This window comes from Tachypleus tridentatus, chromosome 8, assembly GCF_004210375.1.
Source record: "Tachypleus tridentatus isolate NWPU-2018 chromosome 8, ASM421037v1, whole genome shotgun sequence".
In the NCBI taxonomy this organism is placed as follows: domain Eukaryota; kingdom Metazoa; phylum Arthropoda; class Merostomata; order Xiphosura; family Limulidae; genus Tachypleus; species Tachypleus tridentatus.
Window position 1 is genome coordinate 102,957,389 of NC_134832.1, and position 22,504 is coordinate 102,979,892.

Here is a 22,504-nt window from a genome sequence, read left to right on the forward strand (position 1 = left end):
TTCATGATATATCTGTTAAACCGTTGCATACTTCAATCACCTGTAGAATAAAGTAAGTATTCATACTTCTCCACGCAAAGACATACCAGTCAAGTCAATGGACACAGCGCCTATGAAATTATGTGCAGTCGAACTGTTGAAACAATCGTTCGCGTACATTAGATTAATTATGGAAAGCAAACAATGAAGAATTGTGTGCTTTGAACATGACGGTATTACGAAGGAGCCTATTGCAACGAAAATCTATACTGCAACACTATTTTCAGATAAAAATATTAAATAAAAACCACAAAGCCAATCATTTTCATCCATATATTTATCAAGCTTACCCTTAAACTCACTTACTTTTACTACCCTCAAAACATCTGAATGCAAACAGTTACAACCACTCTCCTAGAGAAATAGAACTGTCTTAGTTGTAGATAACTTACACCCTACCAATATTTATATTTGCATCTCCTAGTCCTGCTATTCTCATCTTTACTTACGAAAAGAGATGAGACATTAACACCATCAATTTCCTTAACAACTTTAAACACCTCAATCAGATCCCCTCTAACTCTTCTTCCTTTCAAGAAAAAACAAATTTAGAGATCATAACCTATCCTCCTCTAACAACCCCTTCATCCCAGGCACCTTTTTAATAGCTCTCCACTGAACCCTCTCCAACAATTCAATGTCCTTCTTAAGGTAAGGATCCCAAGACTGAATACAGTTGTCCAAATGTGGCCTAATCAGTGGCCTCTACAATGCGATTATGACTTTTTTAGACGTGTATTCAATATTTTTGTAGATACAACCTAAAATCTTATTTGCTCTACCACAAGCAAAAGTATACCGCGTGAATGGCTTAAGAGACTGATCAACAATTACACTAAGATCTATTTCGTTCATAACAATGTCAAATCTGCTCTCATTCAAATTATATATGTAATTCAAATTATGATAACCCAAACACATTACCCAGCATTTACTACACTTAAATTCCATCTGTAAATTATTCGCCCAACTCACTGAATAATCTTAATCCTTTCGCAAAGCAACAGCGTCATCTCCAAACCAGGTAGCACTCAAGATCTTTATGTCATCAGCAAGTTTAAATAATTTAGTGACCATTCCTTCATCTATGTTATTAACGTAAATCAAAAAAGCAAAGGTCCTAGGACTGAGCTCTGAGGTACCCTACTTTTGACATTAATCCAGTTTGGCTAAACTCACTTTATAACAAACCTCTGTTTTGTTTTTCATCTACCCATATTTCTATCCAATAAGCCAACCTATCCTCTACACCTACAGAGATTGTACAAGCCTTTTAAGTGGCACTTCGTCAAATAGTTTCTGAATGTCGACATACACCACATCTACACCCTTACTCTCATCCACATAAACAGTAAAGTTTTGTTTTTAATGTCAGATTTGTAAGGCAAGATTTTCCCTTTGTCAAACTGGTTTTTTTTTTTTTTACTATTTAATAAAATTCTAAATTTTGTTAAATGTCTTTGCAAAGCATCTTTTTTTTTAGATTTTCCATAACTAATGTAAGACTTCTTCTTCTTCTTCATGTGTCAAATCTGCGGCAGACATCGACGACCATGGCATGCCAGACTTCTCTGTTGTCAATCCTCCTTATCAACTCGATGTTGCTCATTGAGTTCTTGGTGACATAGTTATTGAGGCTGCCGATATATTTAGATCTTTGACACCCTCTGCTTTAATGTAAGACTAATGGGCCTATAATTACTGGGACAGTTTTTATCACCTCCCTTGAAAAGAGGAGTAACATTAACCAACTTAAAAATCCTTTGGCACGTGTTCATTATTCAAGAACTTACAAAAAAATAGTATATAGTGGCTCACATATCTCATTAGGGAAATATTGTTTGTCTCAGGATCTTTATTGGTCTTTAAATTTCTCAATTTTTTTAGAAAGGTCAGAATTAACGTGATAATCTTCTTCAGTCTTGTTTCCATTTATCAAATTGAAAAATACTGCAAAATCATCAGCAAAAAAATCTGAAGAAAAAGTAGAATTCAAACATCTTATAAGTATCATATAAGAGCCTTCCTTTATTATTCCTCAAAGGTTTTTCATCCATCCTAACATTGCTTGCCCTTAATGTATTTAAAGAAATCCTTCTTATTAATTTTTACATTTTCATCCAATATTTTTAATATATCCTTCTTGATGTACTAATTTCCTGTTTCTTCATACTCAATGATGACACAAGTCTTCTGTCAAACCAGTTAATTTAAATTTCTTAAATATATAGCGCTTTTAAAAACGTTAAACTTTTTGTAAACCAGTCTGTGTTTTTACGTGCAGCTGCCCTTTTCTTTGTATAAGAAATATTTCGAATTTTTGAAAATGATCCACACTTGATCACTGTCTCCAAGTGACTCAGCTGTCCAATTCGCAGTAGATAATTCTATAATTATTGTTGCAGTATTTGCTTTTTTAAAATTTGTAACTAAATTATCATTATTCCTTCTCTGCATATGAAGCAAAATATCAAACTAAAGAGCAATTATCATTGCACACGTATGTTCTTTAACCATTTCTATAGTAACATTTAATAATAAATTTAAAATAGCATTGTTTCCAGTAGGTTTCTTGACTAATTGGTGAAGAAAGCCATTCTGAACAAGTTCCTAATATCTTTCTCCTTCATGAGTTAACTCTAGCATTTCCCAATCTATATCTGAAATTAAAATTAACCCATAATTATGATTTCATTAGCAGCTGAAATTTTAATTTCATTGTGAAGTTTCTCATGAATTTCATCATTATGATCTAATGATCTGTACAAATTCCTACTAAATGCTTTTTCCCTTAATATAAACCCAATTCAATATTCTTGCTATTAGCTCTGATATCTTCAACTTCAATAGAATGTAGCTCACGTTTTACATATAAAGCTATCCCTCTTCTCCCTTTAATACTTTATCCTTTTCACATGGTCCGGCATGGACAAGTGGTTAGAGCGCTTGATTCAGAATCTGAGGATCACGGGTTCTTGATGACTTCGCGGTAAATTTGAGGATTTGCAATATTAAAATGTGATACTGATGTCCATGGTGGTCAGAGCACAGATAGCTCATGATGTAGCTTTCTGCTTAAAAGAGAGTAAACGAATAGGTATTAAATCATCCTCAAACATATAACAGTAAGTCTACAAATTTGAAAACGCTTAAGTTCAGAGTTTGATTCCGCGCGGTAATACAGCAGATAACCCAGTGTGGCTATACTTCAAATCAAGCAACCAACCAGTAGGATCTTAAGTTATTAATATCAGAGACTCACTAAATTTTACCTTTGGCAACGATTACAGTACTGCTTTATTACAACACCATAGATTATATATAAGGTTGTAGTGCCTTGGTGCCCAAACGTGTAATATCAGCTGCTGCTTGGCTCATTGTCACAGGACTTCTGAAATTGAAGTTGTTACACTCTGTCATAAAATAAAAGTTAAAAATCGGGAAGTTTCAAGTGCAAAACAGAGATTTGAATATAAAGTTCATGTATGAACTTAACGTTGGGAATTAAAGTAAAAAAGGAATTGGAAAATGTGACTCAGTTGTCAAAATAGCACGAATGTGTCGTCAATATAGCGTTTGTGAAGGACAGGTTTAAAGCCTCATGAGAAATTTTCATTTTACATTCATCAGCCAGAAAACTACTGGCTGTCTTTGGACCCAAAGGGGATTTTACTCTTCTGGTAATAAATGACGTCATAAAGAGGAAATGCTTTAAATTTATGGAGAGGACAAGAAGTTCCAAGAACTGTTTACTAGTGAAACCAATGTACAGCTTATCATAATCATTTATTTTCAGGTGCATTGAACTAGTACATTAAGACTATAAAAAAACACAAAAATCGAGGTCTTTTGGTACATTGATGTTAGTAGCTGTGTCACCAAAACTAGTAGGCTGTTAGTAATAATAAATATTTTACCTTTCTCTTTATTAAAAGACTCTCTTTTTTATGTTTTGTACTTTTAATATACTGCTCAGTATCAGAAGGAAACAGATGTCTTATTGTAGAAGGTAGGAGAAGTATTAAACTGGCTCAGGTATCAAACCCTGAACATGAATGTGTTTGTTTCTGAAATATCTGAAAGCTTGTGTTCACATATATCCTGTATTACTGTATCCTATTTTACCTTATTTATATATATTTTCTTTATTTATGTAAACAGGTATTTTATTCAATTAGTCGCTTTGGTTGTCTGTTGAATCTGTACTTCATCAGCATGGGTGCCTTCACGACTAGCTGGTTATAAGGTGACCAGAAATGAAGTCACGATTTAGCTAGAAGAAAATGTCTCACTTTTGTTTAATATCCGAATACAATGTAAAGTAATACAAGAAAAACATTTTCCAGCTAGTTGTTTTGTGCTATAATATCATGATATGCAACATTATGTGAAAGAGTACAAAACATGCGCACATTAACAACACAAGTTACGTAACTGTTGTATAAAGATATATACATATAAGTGAATGAGGAACAAGGCAATTTGCCTGGCTAACCACTACTAGAAGGACATGGCTTTAAACATCTGACATGAGGAACAAATGAAAAAGTTCAATAACTGACTAGAAAGAAAGTTTTAGTGGCTATTCTTAGAACAGACAACTGTAAACGAGCAATCCATGTAATCAATTGATTCAAAAATGAAAAGAAGTTCACCAAGAAAAAAGTCATTTCAAATTACAATCCTGAATGGTTCATCTTACATTTCATACACTATATATTGAATTTACTGACACTTCGTCTAGTCTAAGCCTTTCTTCATCAGTATTCATAGTGTTATGCTTGTAGACCAACGATCACTCTTAAAACAGTCTGTTAACTCGTATATTTATCTATAATGCAGTCAAGTGTACTTTTTAAGCATATATGAGATCAATCACTACGTGAAGAAGTGGAATAACTCAATAATTTAACTTCTATGAACTTAAGAAATTTAAACTTTCAAATTGTACCTTTGTTCCCTACTTCCCACCTGTATCGCTCTGGAATGCACGTTTTTCGCGATCGATGGTAGCGTTATAGTGAGGCTCTACAGTATTATATTTCTCAAATTATGGTGGTATTTGCTTTATTTTGTTCGTAAATTCCATTAATCGTATTATCATTTCAAGTGGCTATTCACTCGAAAGATTTCTACATTGTAGGTAGTTAAGGCACTCGACTCGTAATTCGAGGGTCGCGGGTTCGAATCCCTGTCACACCAAACATACTTGCCCTTTCAGCCGGAGAGGTATTATAATGTGACGGTCAATCCCACTATTTGTTGGTAAAAGAGTAGCCCAGAAGTTGACAGTGGGTGGTGATGACTAGCTGCCTTCCCTCTAGTCTTACACTGATAAATTAGTGACGGCTAGCGCAGATAGCCATCATGTAGCTTTGCGCGAAATTAAAAACAAACAAACCGTGTCTCCCCTCGGTGGCAAAGCGGTATATCTAGAGACTTACAACGTTAAAGTACGGGTTTCGATACCTGTGGTGGGCACAACACAACTAGCCCATTGTGTAGCTTTGGGCTTAACGGCAAAATAAAGAAAGCTCCATGCTATGAATTCTGCCAAATTGCTGTTTTACCTTTGGTCCACAATTCAAAATAAAAAACGCTATATCTAAGCCATAGCAGTCTCAGATTTGGCCGTTTCACCAAGACATCATTAAAGTGAATAAATAAGCAAACAAATCAGATTTTTCACTTTGTTTGTTTTTCTTTTTTGTAAGAATATATATACAAGTAGTCATTTTTACTATTTTACTGTATACGCCTGCTGCAACTCATTACTGTACAATATCCAATTCTTTAGAGGCCAATGATTTAACAGTATATATTATAACATCATATTTGTTCGTTTGTTCTGAAGTTAAGTACAAGGTTACACAAATGTCTGTCTGTGCTCTGCCCACCACAGTTATCGGAACCCAGTTTCTATCGTTGTAAGTTCGCTAGGTGCATATTATAATATAAATCTACAACGTAGAAACCTTTCAAATAAATAACCGCTCAGTCACTGGAGGCTGAGTCTTATGCTGCTACACTGAGCTGAATAATAAAATTGACTGTCACTCTTATAGAACACCTACAACTAAAAATGGAAAGCGTGTTTGATAGCGCCATCCCTTCAACTGAAGTCCCTTGGGTTCTCAGTTCGATATGCTAACTATTAGACCACACTCCTGCCAAGAATTTGCTAATTACCAATAAAACCATCTGTTTTGATGGATATTTTCAGCATGTATCATAGGAGATATGTCTTGCACAACATTTATGTTCGTTTTATCTGCTACCTGCAGGGTTGAAATTGTATTTCTTTGCAGGCTGAACGAATGGAAAATCATTTTTATGCTGTCAAAAAGGATTAAATTGTCTGCTTGCAGTATTTATTACCAAGTGTCATGTCGTTAACGTGTAATTTACAGATATTACGAAGTGATAAATGATTGAGTTCCATGTTAGTCCTTCAACGGACGGAAATTTCAATAATTTAACAGTGACAGGAATATTTAGTAAAAACGCAGATTTAAGGTTTATCTGCTATCAAAAACGTTAGAACTTTGCACACGTTGAATTCATTGTACATGTCCTTTAAGTTTAAAAGTATAAAAACCAGTAATTGTTTCACATCATTTTTAGTTTTATTTGTTAAACATGTTTGCTTCTGGACGCAGCGCAGTCGTACTTATCGTGTCGATTAATTTCATAGATTATCTTGAGTTATTCAGAATAAGGACATTTTTGGAAAATTGGCAAAATCAAAAATGGTGTTTTGCCATTCAGAAATGTGACAGGTATTTAAATGTATCTCAGGTTAACCTGAAGATAATCTAGGAAGGTCGAAACGTTGTTCTCTACTTATCAATAAAAATGTTAATACCTATACCAGCCGTTCTGAGATACATTTTTAATTCAAATGGGTTTCTCGTCGGGTATTTGTAGATGATGACAGATGCTTTTATAACACAAAAATTTTGTTCTATAATTCAGGCTGCTAAAATAAGTGGTATTTCTTTCTCTTTATCTGTCAGATATTTTAATATATGAGGAATGTTGTAACAGATGATGGTAAATCTCTTGTTTAAAATATATTATGCATGGTCTTTAAGACGAGTGCTGGTTATTTGCGTAAACTCAGCGTGACCCACCATTAGATAACATCATTTAATCTCTTTAATAACCAGATAAGTCCATTCACATAGATCGAGAATTTTATTAATGCGGCATTGAAAGTTATCTTAATACGTTATAAAGGTTTTTAGGCTTCATATAGTGTAAGATATGCTGTTGTTGTTGTTTGTGGTACAGAACGTTTTATTTTTAACTTTCATTTAATATATACAAATATAATTTTTTCTCTTCTACACTAGACTCAGAGAAGTAAAAGCTTAACCCAAATCGACTGCTTGGACAGTTCTGAAACCACCATCACTGAAACGGATATGAACGTCAAACCAGAAATGGTAAGTTCATAGCTACACAACTAGGAGGCCATGTTCATTTCGACTGATTTTAATTAAATTGAAAGTAGTAAACATCAATCTAATATTACAGTGTCAAACACCGGTAGGTGGTGAAAGTTTAATATTTGTGATCAAAATCGGGCAGTATTGGAGATGATCCTATCAATTTCTCTCTTAATTATCCTATCACTGGTTTAAAATGCAAAAAATAGATTTCGTATCTATGTTGTGACCACCAAAAGTCATGATAGAATAGTCCTTTAGTTCAATATCAAAACGAGTCATTTGTGTTATACCATATAACCAAAAATCCATCAAAAATGCCTATATGCAGTACACAAAATGTTGTGTTATCATCATTGGAAATTCTTAATGTAGTAATTAATAAGAATGTAGGATTGAGCGGAATTTTTTTTTATCACGAACATTAAACATTGATTCTATTGCTTCATGAATTTTTAATCTTAGTTTTTCCCAATGCATAGAAATATTTCCGATAGATGTATGGCTGTTATCAACGTTCAGACTAATTGACTAACACTGTATTTAACAAAAGGGCCCGGCATGGCCAGGTGGTTAAGGCACTCGATTCGTAATCCGAGCTGCTTTCCCTCTAGACTTACACTGTACACTGCTAAATTAGATACATAATATCTTACACATCTAACTATATAAGCAGCAAGAAACATGTATAGATTAATTGAAAGTCTAGAACTTTGTTATATGGTTTTTCAACTAATGTAGGAAAATGTATTCTCTGTTTGGAAGTTCTTGCGCATTGTAAAATAATTACACTTCTGCTGGTTTCTCTAAATAAAAAAAAAAAAGCAGTTACGCCCTGTAATCTAAATACAGGGGCAGAGAAAATGCTGAACTTGACACGAGGTTGCAGATGAGGAACCTTGCTCACAAGAACAGATTCACACATCGCACTAAAATATTGAAAGGCAAGTGTGGGGTTAATATTAATATTATACTGATCTGTACACACTTACTTTATTGTGTTAAATTATACTGTTATTATACGGTAGGTGGAATTCCCTTCTACCACTCAAACTATATTCATGTAACTTGTTTAACAAAAAAAGTTTGGGAACCACTGACCTAGTCCATTTCATCTATTATTAATAAATAACAGGAACGATAAAAATAGATCTAGATTATTTAACCACTAGGTGGCTTATTACTCTTTGACTGTTATTAATAATAAAATCTGGAAGTACCTGTATTCCTAATTTTACCAGAATACGACTAAAAATGACAGTAAAAGGTTCCAATCTCTAAGTTATCAGTTCTATATCGATTTTTTAAGCAAATAAACACAAATCTTCATAGCTTCACCAGTAGGTTGTTTCATATCTTTCGTCTATGTTTATTTGAAACTGCAAATAGTGAACACCAATATTGCATGTGTGTGTTTTTCTTATAGCAAAGCCACATGGGGCTATATGCTGAGCCCACCGAGGGGAATCGAACCCCTGATTTTAGCATCGTAAATCCGTAGACTTACCGCTGTACTAGCGGGGAGGGGGGGCTAAACGTACCTGGAATGACAACGTGATCAAAGAACTAAACTCAGATTACTCATGCAAAGAAGATACATCTGTTGCAACCTGTGACTTCCAGATTTTGTAACTCTGATACAATGAATAAAAAAACGTTGCCTATGTTGTAAGTGATTCACAATGTAAACATCAGACAAAAGAAGTACGTGATAGTAGTGTGCGAATGTGTTTGTAGTCAATAAGTAAAATATCACATGTGGACGTTAAAAGTAAAATAGCTTAAATTAGATGATAGTTTTTGGTTAAAAGAGTTTTATCTTTTATAGAAGAGAATATCTTACGAAAAGTAATAAAACTAGCTTCGACAATTTATGTAGTTGGTTTATAACATTAGTCGATGTTATAAGTATCTGGTTTTTATAATGAGGTACGATAAGAAATAAAATTATCCTTGCTAACTGACCTTCATAGCTGTTGCTAATGGCTTAAAAGTGAACCAGTCTGGTTACTTATCATATTGACAATGCTGGGCATGTCACTTAACGTGTTGTAACACAGATATAAAAGACAGTTGCTCAGATATGTTAACACAATATGCAATAGTAGGTTTTACATTAGAAGACATTTGTAAAGCTTTTCAAACTAAATAAATTGAGATGGCAGTTATTGATTGATCTGGAGGGCGTGTACGTGCAGACGTACTGATAACTCGCAGTGGTTACCTTGGTTAACGGCCATTCTGAGGTATGATCGACAAATTATCTGTTTTTTTCTATTCAACGTAGCGTTTGACAGTGTGAAGATGTAAAGTATTATAGTTATACCATATCCTATAATAGTATCTCACTAATCAGTTTGATGTGTGTGTGTTTTATTATAGCAAAGCTACATTGAGCTATCTGCTGAGTCCACCGAGGGGAATCGAGCCCCTCATTTTAGCGTTGTAAATCCGTGGACTTACCGCTGTACCAGCGAGGGACGATCTGTTATGTGAAACTGGCAAAACACGACAAATCTGATTAATCGATAATGAACAAATAAAAATATGTTGTGACAAAAAGAAACTGATATTAATTAAGAAGCGGAAAAATATTTGGAATATTTATTATTATTATTATTAGTCTTAATAGATGTAAGAAATCTCTTAAACAAATTGTTATTATAAAAATTTAATTATCATGTCTAATTTATTTGAATCAATTGAAACATATTGTTCCTGTGGATTATCTTGAAACATATTGTTCCTGTGGATTATCTTGAAGCATATTGTTCCTGTGGATTATCTTGAAACATATTGCTCTTGTGGATTATCTTGAAACATATTGTTCATGTGGATTATCTTGAAACATATTGTTGCTGTGGATTATCTTGAAACATATTGTTCCTGTGGATTATCTTCAAATTGGATGGTGGAAATTAAATCAAGTCTTAGAATTAGTACAACACGTCTTTATAAGATAAGAAGAACTCGATCACAAATAAAATCAAGTAAACATTTATAATTAAATTATAATTAAAACAGTGACCAGAAGGATCGGTACTTGCGTATTTCCTTTTGTTGGCCGGCTGTGATCCATTGGTTAGTGTTTCGGGCTGTTAATTTGTGGATCCAATGCTTATGTCCCATTACCAGAAAAATTATAGTAATAAAAAAGTTACGTTCCGCATTTTGGAGTCCTCGGCGCTATTCAGTTAAACAAAAGTAAGAGTTGGCGATGGGTTCTGTTGACTAGCTGTCTACTGTCTAGTCTACCTATTCAAAATTAGGAATGACCATTGGGAAGAAAAACTTGAGTAGTTTTGTACAAATATCTGAAACAAAACAAACAGAAGCGAATTTCGTTATTTCTTCCTCATTCCAGGGTCCTCTCAGGTTTCATAAACCAACTTAACATTCAAAACTCTAAACTTTGGAAGTCATTTTGGAGAGTACCACACCATATTTTCCTACAAATAACGTATCTTGTCCTTGGATTCTAAGACACACAGAAAAAAAAAAAAGACGAGCTCAGTTGCAAAAATTACAAAAACAGAAAAAAGTAATCATGTTTATATCGGTAACTGTTTCACACAGGTGTAAGTTATCAAGAACATAGTTTGAGGAAACATATGAATGATCGTAAGCAAGATAGTTTATGTATAAGCCTAATCAATCACAGCAATTATGTGAGAAGAATAACCTTTCTTTCAGTATGTACACATTTTATATCGAGATTAAAGGATCACAGAAATGCAATGTGTGTGTGCGTGTGTCTATAATATTAGACTTATCTACATTTGAAAACTTTCACGTTAAAACATCAGACGACTGAATTATTTCGTATATTTGAAGTGAACAAAATCAAATATTTAGCAGTGTGTGAAAATACATTCTGAATATTAAGATCTATGTTCAGTCATAGCAACTACAGTTTTTGTTTTCGCATTCAAGAACACAAAGCAATATTTGTAGAGTTATTTGCTTGTTAATCTTATAACCGCACAATTTGAATGGAAGCCTTATAGTTCTTTGCAATACGGTTTGAAAATGTGTGGACGTATATGACGTTCAACACAATAGAACATTTTTGTGGTAAGATCCACGTTAGTAGATTTCTCTCACTGGAATAACATAATAAAACTCACTTGTTTAAAATCCGAATTTATATGAAAGTAGTACTGAATATATATTTTCTACAATCTCTACTCTCTCTCTTCAAACAGATAAGATAAAGGATAAGAATATTAAATTCATAAAAAGATAAGACTAAACAAATGTAAAGGAATGGAATATAAAATGAAAGGAAGTAAATAAAAAAGATAGAATATTTAAAGACAAGACAAAGTGAAATAATAAAAACAATTGTAATAAAGAAGAAAGATGAAGGTGAAAAAAGGATCACGAGAAGAAACATTGCAGAAAGGATTTTTTGGAAAGACTTTTTTTATCAACTCTAATATTATAGTTCTGGTATTTGGTTGATATTACTGAATAAAGTGAATTTTTAGGATTTTTTGGAAAGACTTCCTTCATCAACTCCAGCATTATAGTTCTGGCATTAAATTTATATCATTGAATAAAGTGAAGCAACATTTTCTAAATAGAGACCTAAGAAGATTTTAAAGTGTTCATCTACTATTCATGACGGCTTTCTTACATGAATAACCTCAGTTATACGTTAATTATAGTTACTGTGACTCGAGCGACACCTTGTTTTGTTTTTCTAAGTATAATTCGTAGTATTTAGCTTTAATACGCTACAACTTCAATCATTTAAACTTTTCCTGCAGTAGAGACACATAATTATAGTAAAAGCTATTTGTTTTACAAAGAGGTAATAACATGACATTTTGTTTCCTGAGATTGAACAGAACCAGTGCTTGAAGTGAGGCGGAATACCATACCATTCTTTTCAGGAAGGTCCGAAACATCCCATTGGTTCTTTATTAGACCTGAAAACGCCCCGGTATTTTTACAGTTGCCTTTTGCATCAAACAATATCGTATCGTCTCCTTCTTCTCCCTTTAGTACCAGTACAGACGACAAGATGCGACACAAAGTGACAATGACGCAGAGTTCAGTGCCATTATGTCTCATGTCCATCAATTTGGTTGGTTCCCACTTAAACGGCTCGGCATGACCAGGTCTTAAGGTTCGCGGGTTCGAATTCTCATCACACCCAATATTCTCGCTCTTTCAGCCTTGGGGGCGTTAAAATATGACGGTCTATCCCATTATTCTTTGGTAAAAGAGTATCCCAAAAGTTGGCGGTGGGTGGTGATGGCTGGCTGCCTTCCTCTACTCTTACACTGCTAAATTAGGAACGACTAGCGCAGATAGCCCTTGAGTAGCTTTGCGCGAAATTCAAAACAAACCAAACCAATCCCACTTAAACATTTTAAGGTGTGATTGGGAAACCATTTAAATGTTGCATACACTTTTTGTGCTGCCACTTTTGTAAAAATTGTGTGACTATAGAATTATTATACATTTAGTTAATGAACTGTAAACCTTCCAAATAAATATTTCAAACTGATACATTTTTACCTACTCTAAAATTATGCACAAACTGATTAGGCTCCGTTTTCTTTTATTTTTCAAGATCAAAAATTTCGCAAACCAATCTTCTCTTCCTCCAGTTCAAACACTGTACAGAACACATTTATGAAGAGAAACGGAAATGCTTCTGTTTTTGTTTTTTTTTTGTTCTTCCTTAAATGCGAATAAAACACATTTATCATGTTAATATGATTCCTGAGATTTTGAGTCAGCAAAGCCAATTTTTGTACTAGTTACAGTTTTTTTTAGAAGTGTCTATGCTGTTTAGTCAATAATATATAACTTTATAATTTATGTACATTTTTGTGGTTTTTCTAAGAACGTATGTAAACCCAACTCCACTTGAAACTTAAATGTTCTAACAAGGAATAAACGTTTCTTTCGTTCTTCGCCTATAGAGCACAAGGTGGGATCATTTTACCGTGACATTAGAAATGTTTGATGATAACAAAGTCGAGAAGATTCCGGCCACCAGTGGAGTTTGCTTACGGTGAGGTAACTCTATTGTAAATCCGCACCCTCATCTATACTAAATATTGCATGTCTAGACAATAGCACATTAATTTTATATGGTGGATCGATGCAGTTTGAATATTTTTCTGTTTGTTTATCTTATAGGATATTTACTTTAAACAACTAAATCAATTCAAATATAAAAAAAAAACAAATGCTTATATTTTTTCTAAACTTTAATTAAATATTAGAAGTAAAACCACGGTAAGTGTAAAATCAGATAACCTCTTTTGTAAACATTTTATACTTGGCCTAGATTTTAAAATGTATAGAATGTAAACTCTTTAACTTCCTTTGTGTTCAAACTTATCTTTAAGTTATCTAAAACTTATCTTTTAGTTTCAGTTAGTCAATAAAAGTATTAATACATGCCGTCCAATTTTCATTATTGTTATCTACCTTTCAACCAGCTTTCATCTAATTTTGCCTTTTTTAAGTCTTAGTTAGCTTCTAATTAGCCCTGCTGTTTTTGTGTGTGTGTTTCCGTATTTTATTTAGCCATTTTATTACCTGTTTACCTATAGTTTTAGTTACTCGCATCTCATTCTTGCTCTTTCATATTGTTCCGTCTCCAGATGGGTCGGTGGTAAGTTTGCGGACTTACAGTGCAAAAATCCGAGGCTCACTTTCCAGCGGTGAATACAATTCATGTAGCCCATTGTGTTCTTTTAATTAAGTAAACCACAACATACTGCCTTCTAATGGTTCAGCGGCAAATGTGTAAGCTTTTAACGCCAATAATTGGGATTAAATACCCGCAATGGGTTAAACACAGCTAGCCAAACGTGTAGCTTCGTGTTTAACAACAAAATCTTGTATACATTTTAAATTAAATGCATTCGTTACCCACTTGATATATTTTTGCTATTTTATTTCTGTTTATTTTCCAAGTTTAAAGTAATGATTGTAAATCTTTTCCTTCTTCTTCCTAGTATTTTTAAATACCAGTTTATTATGAAATCGACTTTACTTTCTAGTTTCTGTAAACATTCATTATTTTTGTCCTTTTTTCTACTTTACTATTTTTTTATTTATCTACTATCAACGTTTTCTTTCTCAGGGCGTAGGAATGGCCTAGTGGTTAGTTAAATATCGTGCCGGACTCTGAAGATTTGTTTTGTTTTTGAATTTCGCGCAAGGTTACACGAGGGCTATCTGCGCTAGGGCTGTGAAGATTGAGAGTCCATTGTTCGCGTTCGGTTGTTGTGGAAAATTCTCGCTCAACTCTTGGGTAATTGTGGGTTTGTATAAGACTGGAAGTCAAATATCATTATTTAATTAGAGCAGTGTAAGATATGTAGGCTGTCATTGATGGCTATCTGCTTTTATTTCGGTCTGTAAGCTCAAAATTAAGAACGAATAATGTAAATAGATATTGTGTAGCTTTGCGCGAAGTTTTTAAACAAACACATCTTTCTTCATCTTAATGTTTTTTTTACCTCCTGTAGAATACCATCCACTATTTTACATTCTCTTTTAGCTACGTTTTAAGTATTTTTATCTGTTTTTGTTCCTTTGTTTCTAGTACTTCCAAGTTTTAATTAGCTATTATATATTTTTCTTTTATTGTACGTTTTGCTTAATACTAAGCTGCTTATAAATGTTTAGCGGTTTTATTTTTATTTTTCTGAATTAGAATTAATTACTGCCCATCTTTGTGTTTTTCCTGATAATTTTACGTTTCAATTAACCATAATTCTTGCTTTATTTTTTCATCTGTGTTTTAGAATGTTTATTTAATCATCATTTATCTTTTCCTTTGTCTACCTATACTTAAATTTTTAAGCAGCCTTTATGCAATTGTGTTACCTTCCGCCGGATTTTCTTTTCAGGTTTTATTCATTTTTTTTCATATATTTTGAAGTTTAAGATTCTTTTATCGATTTTATCAGTCCCTGCCCATTTTCTTGATATTTCCAGTTTTCATGTCATCATTATCCATCTTTACTCTTTTCTCTCTGCTCTTATGCTCTTTTCTTTTGTCATTCGCTTCTATTATTCTCCCTTTTATCTTGTTTTCTTATGGTAGGATTAGTCATTAGCCACCTTTGCATTTTGTTATCTTTCATTTCTAGCATTAGATAATCGTTATCTGTGTTTGATTTTTTTATATTCTACTGTCTTTTCCAAAATGTAAGCATCCTCCCCCCCCCCAACTGATAGCTCTGTGGCAAAATTGCTAGCTTATTAATTCTAAAAATCCAGGTTCGAACCCCGAGAAAAATACAGTGAAGCTGGCTCGTTTTGGAGGTTTGCTATTAACATGAAAACTTGTCTTTACCCCTTTCTCTTTCCTTCATGAGATATTTTAAGTTTTAGAAAGTCGCTATGTATTTTTGCCCTTCTTTGTCTTTTAGTTTTCGTTACTTATTAGCTGTTGTTGCTCTTTTAATTTTCAGTTGAACATTATTCTCTCTCATGTTTCTCCAAATTGATTTTTTGATTTCCATTTACCTACTGAGAACTTTTCTGGTGTTTTACATTTTCAGTTATTCAGTTCTGCTGTTTTATACATTTGTTTGTAGTCAAGTTTCAGTTTGTTTTGTTTCGAACATGCGTTCATAGCAACACACCGATACTTCCGTAATAGTTCTGTAATTTTGAAGTGATAGACAAGAGGAAAAGCAGCCAGTCAATAAGCACCTATCGTGTTAAAACAACTGAACAATGAAATTTGACTATCGCTGTTATTATGTACTCCTGGTCCTAAAATGCAAATTAAAATTTTTCTCGGCAACGAGAAGCGAACTTGGTATCTCCAGGTATACAATTTAGGATGCTAGCCATTCCCGACCATTTTCGAGGAAACTTTGTTTATAACTTATGTTTCTTGGTGTTTTAAAGTTTGAGTTAATAAATATTATCATATTTTTAATCCGTCATTCGAATAGCAATATTTTCCACTAAGCCTTTTTTGGTTAATAATTTTTTTCATAAAACTAAAAAAATAAACAGATTCGTGATAACACTGAGAGTGAGAGATGGAGTGAGAACGAGAAAGGCTGAGAGATATTATGGTTGTATTGTTAGTTTTCAAGTATACTTACCATGCTTTCCGCATCACAATTAAAACACAAATTGTAAGTAGTACTAAACATACACTTTGTATTTCAACTCGACCGTGTGAAAAAAGCAAAGCGTGTTATATTTAAACAATGGCGCAATAATTCAACTTTATTTTAATATTGTAACTACTTAAACAATTGTTGCTACTGGTTGTATCAGGTGCGTATCATATTTTTCGATAAAGCTTAGTTCTTTTATTTTCTAATGCAGGTATAAACATTATCTATCCAGTCTTCCGGAAACAAAATACATACCGTTACTATGGTAACTTCAAGATAAAGTTGTTGAAAAATCACATACGTCTCCTCCGTCATAACGACTAATAAAAAAAACATAGTTGATACCATAGTTCCTTCTTTTAAACCCAAACGTTTCCTTCAAACTCTACGTTCAGTGCTGTAATACCACAACCAGGGGGATAAACAAATATTAATGTATTTTTATTTATGGACACTTACTAAAGATTTTGTCTTGAACAGGCTGGTAGTTATGACACTCGACTTGCAGTCTGCAGATCACGAGGTGGAAACCCATCGCCTAACATCCTCGCCCTTTCAGCTAGACAGGGGGTTATAATGATAAAGTGAATCACACTATTCGATGATAAAACGTAACTTAAAAGTTAATGATCGGTGGCGTTGATCCTCGTGTAGCTTTGCGCAAAATTCAACAACAAACAAAATATATTTTAAACCTTTTACAGTTGTTACCTTTTATACACTACTTTCGTTTGTTGCAGATAGAAATATTTACGTTTTAAAATAGATTTTCGAATTGTATCTGTAGAAACAAATACATCATTTTTAGCATCAACAACTAAGGAACCTTTTCCTTGTTCAGGGTACCTTTCGCAAATTTGAAATCAATGTACAAATACGGCCAATGTAAGGAGATATTGAACAGTGTACATTTTATATTTTACAACTACGGCATATCAACTAACACAATAAACATTCATGTTTTTTTTACATAATTTAGTCGGTAAGAGAATGCCAGTAGCATCTCTACAAACATATAACACATCTGTTCCCATTACGTTTTTCTTTACACATTACGAGTTTGACATTGGCTGCAGCTGCTTACAGTACTTTAGTAGTCGGGCAAGATCTGTGGAACAAGTACTAACCACCTGTAGTGTATAGTTATATAATTCACTCTCTAGGATTTCATTTCTTTATACATTTATATTGCGGTGTTATAAGCATTTTCTTTGACAACAAGTTAACCTACTGGTATATTATGTATTGAGTGGGCTAGTGATTAGCATATCGAGTTGTATATGGCGGGAGCCTGGCATGGCCAGGTGGTTCGAGCGCTCGACTCGTAAGCTGTAGGTTGCGGGTTCAAATACCCGTCACACCAAACATGCTCGTCCTTTCAGCCGAGGGGAGCGTTATAATGTTATAATCAATCCCACTAATTCTTGGTAAAAGAATAACCCAAGAGCTAGCGGTGGATGGTGATGACTAGCTGCCTTCTCTCTACTCTTACACTGCCAACTTAAGAACATCTAGCGCAGATAGCCCTCGTGTAGCTTTGCGCGAAATTCAAAACACAGAAACATACATGCAGATGGAAGAATGGTCCAAAGTTCAAGACTTACCTCTGCTCAACACTTTCTGTACTTTTAGTTGTGGTTACATTAGAATAGTGACAGTCACTCCCGTGAAACGAGGCAGAGGGTATTATTCTTTACCGTTTTGTTCTGATGAGAATTTTGAAAATTAGAGACGATTATATCTGAACCGTAGGTGTCTCTGTCCTGACCATTTAGGCCACATAGCATGAGACGTCGGTCAGATTGAACATTTCAATCCTAATTTCGAATATTGCAAAAGTCATAGTAGCCATAGTCAGTAATAATGATTCTATAAAATGTATTTATCGAAATGAATAGCAAAAACTAAAGTTTAAAAACAGTGTTGTTTTGTTCTTTTTACTTTTGGACCCTTTATGTTTAAATATTTAGAAAAAAAGATTTTTAGTAAAATTTAACATGTGCACCACGATTTTACGAAATTTCATAATCATTTTTCTTTGTGTTTTTTTTAACATTGTGATTTCACGATTTTACAGGGACGTGATCAAGGATCTTTTGGTGAAGCGAGGACTTGACCTTGATATTCAAGATGTCTCGGTCTTCTTAGATGCTTCAAAGACACCTCTCCCGTCGGATGGAGATTGCTTTCTATTCGGTGGCAAGCATCTCCGGATACGAAGTCAGTTTGCTACTCCTTTATTGTCTGCAATGTTTTTAACCAATATTATCTTAATGTTTTACTTCTTTGACAATTATTTTCTTGTTCAGTTACGTCGTTTAAAGCTGCTTTATTTTATGTAATGTTATTTTTTGACGTTTGTGAGTGAGCTTTAATTAAATTTTACTGTGGTCATTTCCTTATTTGAGGGCACTTTTACGACAGTTTGTCTCTTTCAGATATTTGCGAAAAAATACAGAATAGACTGCGATAGCTTTTCTTGATTTTGAAGAAATTGAGCAGTTGCTTTCCTCTAATATGTTATAATGTGACAGTCACTCTTACTATTCGTTGATAAAAGAGCAGCCCAAGAGTTGGTGATGTGAGTGTTGATGACTAGCTGCCTTCCCTGTAGTTTTACACTGCTAAATAAGGAACAGCTTGCGCAGATAGCCCTCGCGTAGCTTTGCACGAAATTCAAAAAACAAACCACTGTTTTTAATTTCAATCAAAATGAACTTACTATTCTGGAACTCAGGGAGATTGAAGTGAAATACATATATATAAATTACTTTACGTAAAAACTCATGTTTTAGCATTTTAGACACAGTTTCTAAAAAAAGAAAGGAAAACGGCTTTCATCTGAAACAAGGAACTTCTACATTTGGTTTATTTATCCTAAATAGTGGGTGTGTATTGAAAGTCACTACTTAATACAGCATAATGTTGTTACTGTATATTGTACCGAAAACAACTACAACAATAAAGAAATAGAAGGTGCGCTGTAGCATCACCACAAGCCTTGCATATTTTACTACCAAACAGTATTGATTCCACAAAGCTGTTTTATCATAGTTAGTTTCTAAATTTTCTGAACAAATTGATCATAATTGTCTTTGTCAGGCAGAGACGCATCTAGAAACTGTATGCGAAGCTTCATGTTAACTGAATGAAAGCCAATGTTTTTATTCAAACTCTGAAAAGCTTTGTGTGTTTTTTTTTTGTGTTTTCTGTTCAGTTTTCTTTTCAAAGAACTTGCTTCTTTCTTTCAAAGGAAGTCTTCCATAACAGTAAAAAATGTTTTGTATCAATACTGTTATTTTTGTTCCTTTGTTATTAAGCGTGTGTGTGTTTTTCTTATAGCAAAGCCACATCGGGCTATCTGCTCAACCCACCGAGGGGAATCGAACCCCTGATTTTAGCGTTGTAAATCCGGAGACATACCGCTGTACTAGCGGGGTGCAATTGTTATTAAGCATAAAGCTACACAAAGGACTATATGTGCTTTGCCCACCGTGAGTATCGAAACCTAATGTTTAGTGTTATAAGCTCCGGATGATTACTACTATTAACTCTTGTTGTTGACCTGAACAGTGTCCGTATACACCGAAAAAACTCACGTTTTACACTGGGTCATGTACAGACAGACTTCTTCAAGCAAACGTTTTACAACAAATAAGATTTTTAAAAGGTTAATCTTAAAGAGAAAAAAGTGTTTTAGGCACGTACGTTTAACTGTGATGTGTTTCTCACATTAAATTAAAATGTATGTTACTGCTTTTCTCACGTAACACGTAGGATAAGTTAATTAAGGACTGTTTATCCATTCAAGCTACACTGTCTTTTAAGCACGTAGATAAGAAGATACGTAACACGATTAATCAGAAGAGACGTCAAGCTACGCTCGAATTGTTTAAGAATATTAATATTGTTTACTTGTTTTAGAATATTTGGTCACATAGCTACATAAAGGGCTATATACGTATAGCCGTTCCTAATTTGTAACTTACAGGGAAGGCAGCCAGTCAGCACTATTAACTGTCAATACTCTGGCTGCTCTTATGTAATCCGATAAAGGGATTTGACTCGTATGCATACCCTTGACCCCGAAGAAACATAGCACAAACCATGAATCCATAGATTCACACTCTGGTCACGTTAACCATTTATCCATGCCCGGCCGGTTGATTATAATTTACCAAGATAAATTCGATAAAGCTTTGAAATTGTACACATTTAACAGTGAAATACATTATATAACTAATAAAAGTACAGCAGAATCTGTTGATTGTTCATAGTGGGTCGTTTTTTCATATTAGAATACTTCTTAATTCTTAATAGGAACAGTTTTGTTAAAAAGAATAAGGTTATGAAATAGCTGTCAATTGGTGAATCTGTCGAGTTTCATTGAAAATTAGAACTTTTAAAAAAATGTCGTTTTAATCTGTTTATCATTTTTAAAATAACTATTGCAGAAGTTACATTTTGGTATTCAAATTTTAATTTTCAACGGGCAGTGGATGATAATGCTATAATTTCTTCTGTGTTCGTATAAATTGACCCTTGATTTTCTTTTTATTAGTTTCTGTGTTCATGTAGAGAGGATTTGTATTTTCTCCTACGGATTTCCATATTCATATAAACTGGTTCTGGAGATCTCGTCACTATCTCAAATTAGACAGTACCTATGCAAGCAGATGAAGTGAAATCACACACCAAGTTTGAGCGCCATACCTTTCTCTATTTCATATAGTAGAGATCGTAATTACCCCGATTCACAAATACAAGACCTTTCACACAATTTCAAAGGTTAAAAGGATAATTTAAAAAAAAAAATTATTATTAACTAAAAACGTAATTTTTACTTATTTATCTTATTTCTCGAGTTTAACATTACCTAAAACAAATAGGCTGAATTCCAAATAACGCTAAAACTAACATAGATTTATTGCGAGCGTAACACTTATGTGATAGACCATCGTGATTCTGTGTACTACCATAGCAACAAAGAAGAAATTTCAAATGAATGGAACTATTTGTTAGTGAACCAATCCAAACTCCACTCAGATAAAAAAAAAAACATTGATCCGGTTCTTTGTAGCGAAGAAAAGACGATGCTGAAACAAGTTCGTTATAAAACTGCTTTCGCTTCTCTTCGAAAGATAGGGTTTCTAAGAATAATTTGTATTTCACGTGCTTTTTTAAATGAACTTGCTATACGTGTAGAAATAACTTTAGGTAGAAAATATAGAAGGGGTCTTAAAATATGACAATAAAAATAACAATACATTCTATAACAAAATAAAATATTAACGTACTGATAAAACGTCAGTAATGAAATAATACGGATAGGAAAGGTTATTATAACATGGATATTGTAACAACAGATAACTTACGCTTTAATTGTTTCGCGATGGGTCAGCAGCAATATTACGCTACATTACGGGATTCGATTCCTCGCAGCAAACAGAATGCAGATAGGCCATTATGTAACTTTGTGCAAAACGAACGAACACACTTTCATTACACACACACACATACACACACATATAACCTCACTGGTCGTAACTTAAAATAGTACTAAATTATGTTTCACTTTTTTACCTGCATAAAATCATTTATTGTTCATCCTCCTTAAGTTTCATACAATGTTTATTCTTCAGTGAAGTTATATGATTCTCGTGTATTTTTAAGCAACTGTTATATAGGTAATGTTTTTGGCTAAGGTCTAAGAGTAGTTTAAAATAATTTTCCTTTAAATAAACGTATATCTTTCCTTTTCACATACAATCTATCATCAAAAACACAAAGAAGAGATCAAAACAAAAGTATATAAAGAGTTCGTGGATTATCTTCAAACTGTATTTCATGTGTACTGTTTTCAAAATATGCTTTAACTTTAAAACAGTATCCTGT

At 33.5% G+C, this 22,504-nt stretch overlaps 1 protein-coding gene across 1 annotated transcript in view; it reads left to right on the plus strand.

The window, feature by feature from the left end:
* Positions 1-22,504, plus strand: part of LOC143223974 (pleckstrin homology domain-containing family G member 5-like) — a 111,137-nt gene that overhangs the window by 53,312 nt on the left and 35,321 nt on the right. The window contains exons 5-7 of the mRNA XM_076452442.1: positions 7,395-7,487; positions 13,430-13,521; positions 18,687-18,829. Coding sequence (XP_076308557.1) covers positions 7,395-7,487; positions 13,430-13,521; positions 18,687-18,829 — 328 coding nt within the window. The remainder of the gene's footprint in view (positions 1-7,394; positions 7,488-13,429; positions 13,522-18,686; positions 18,830-22,504) is intronic.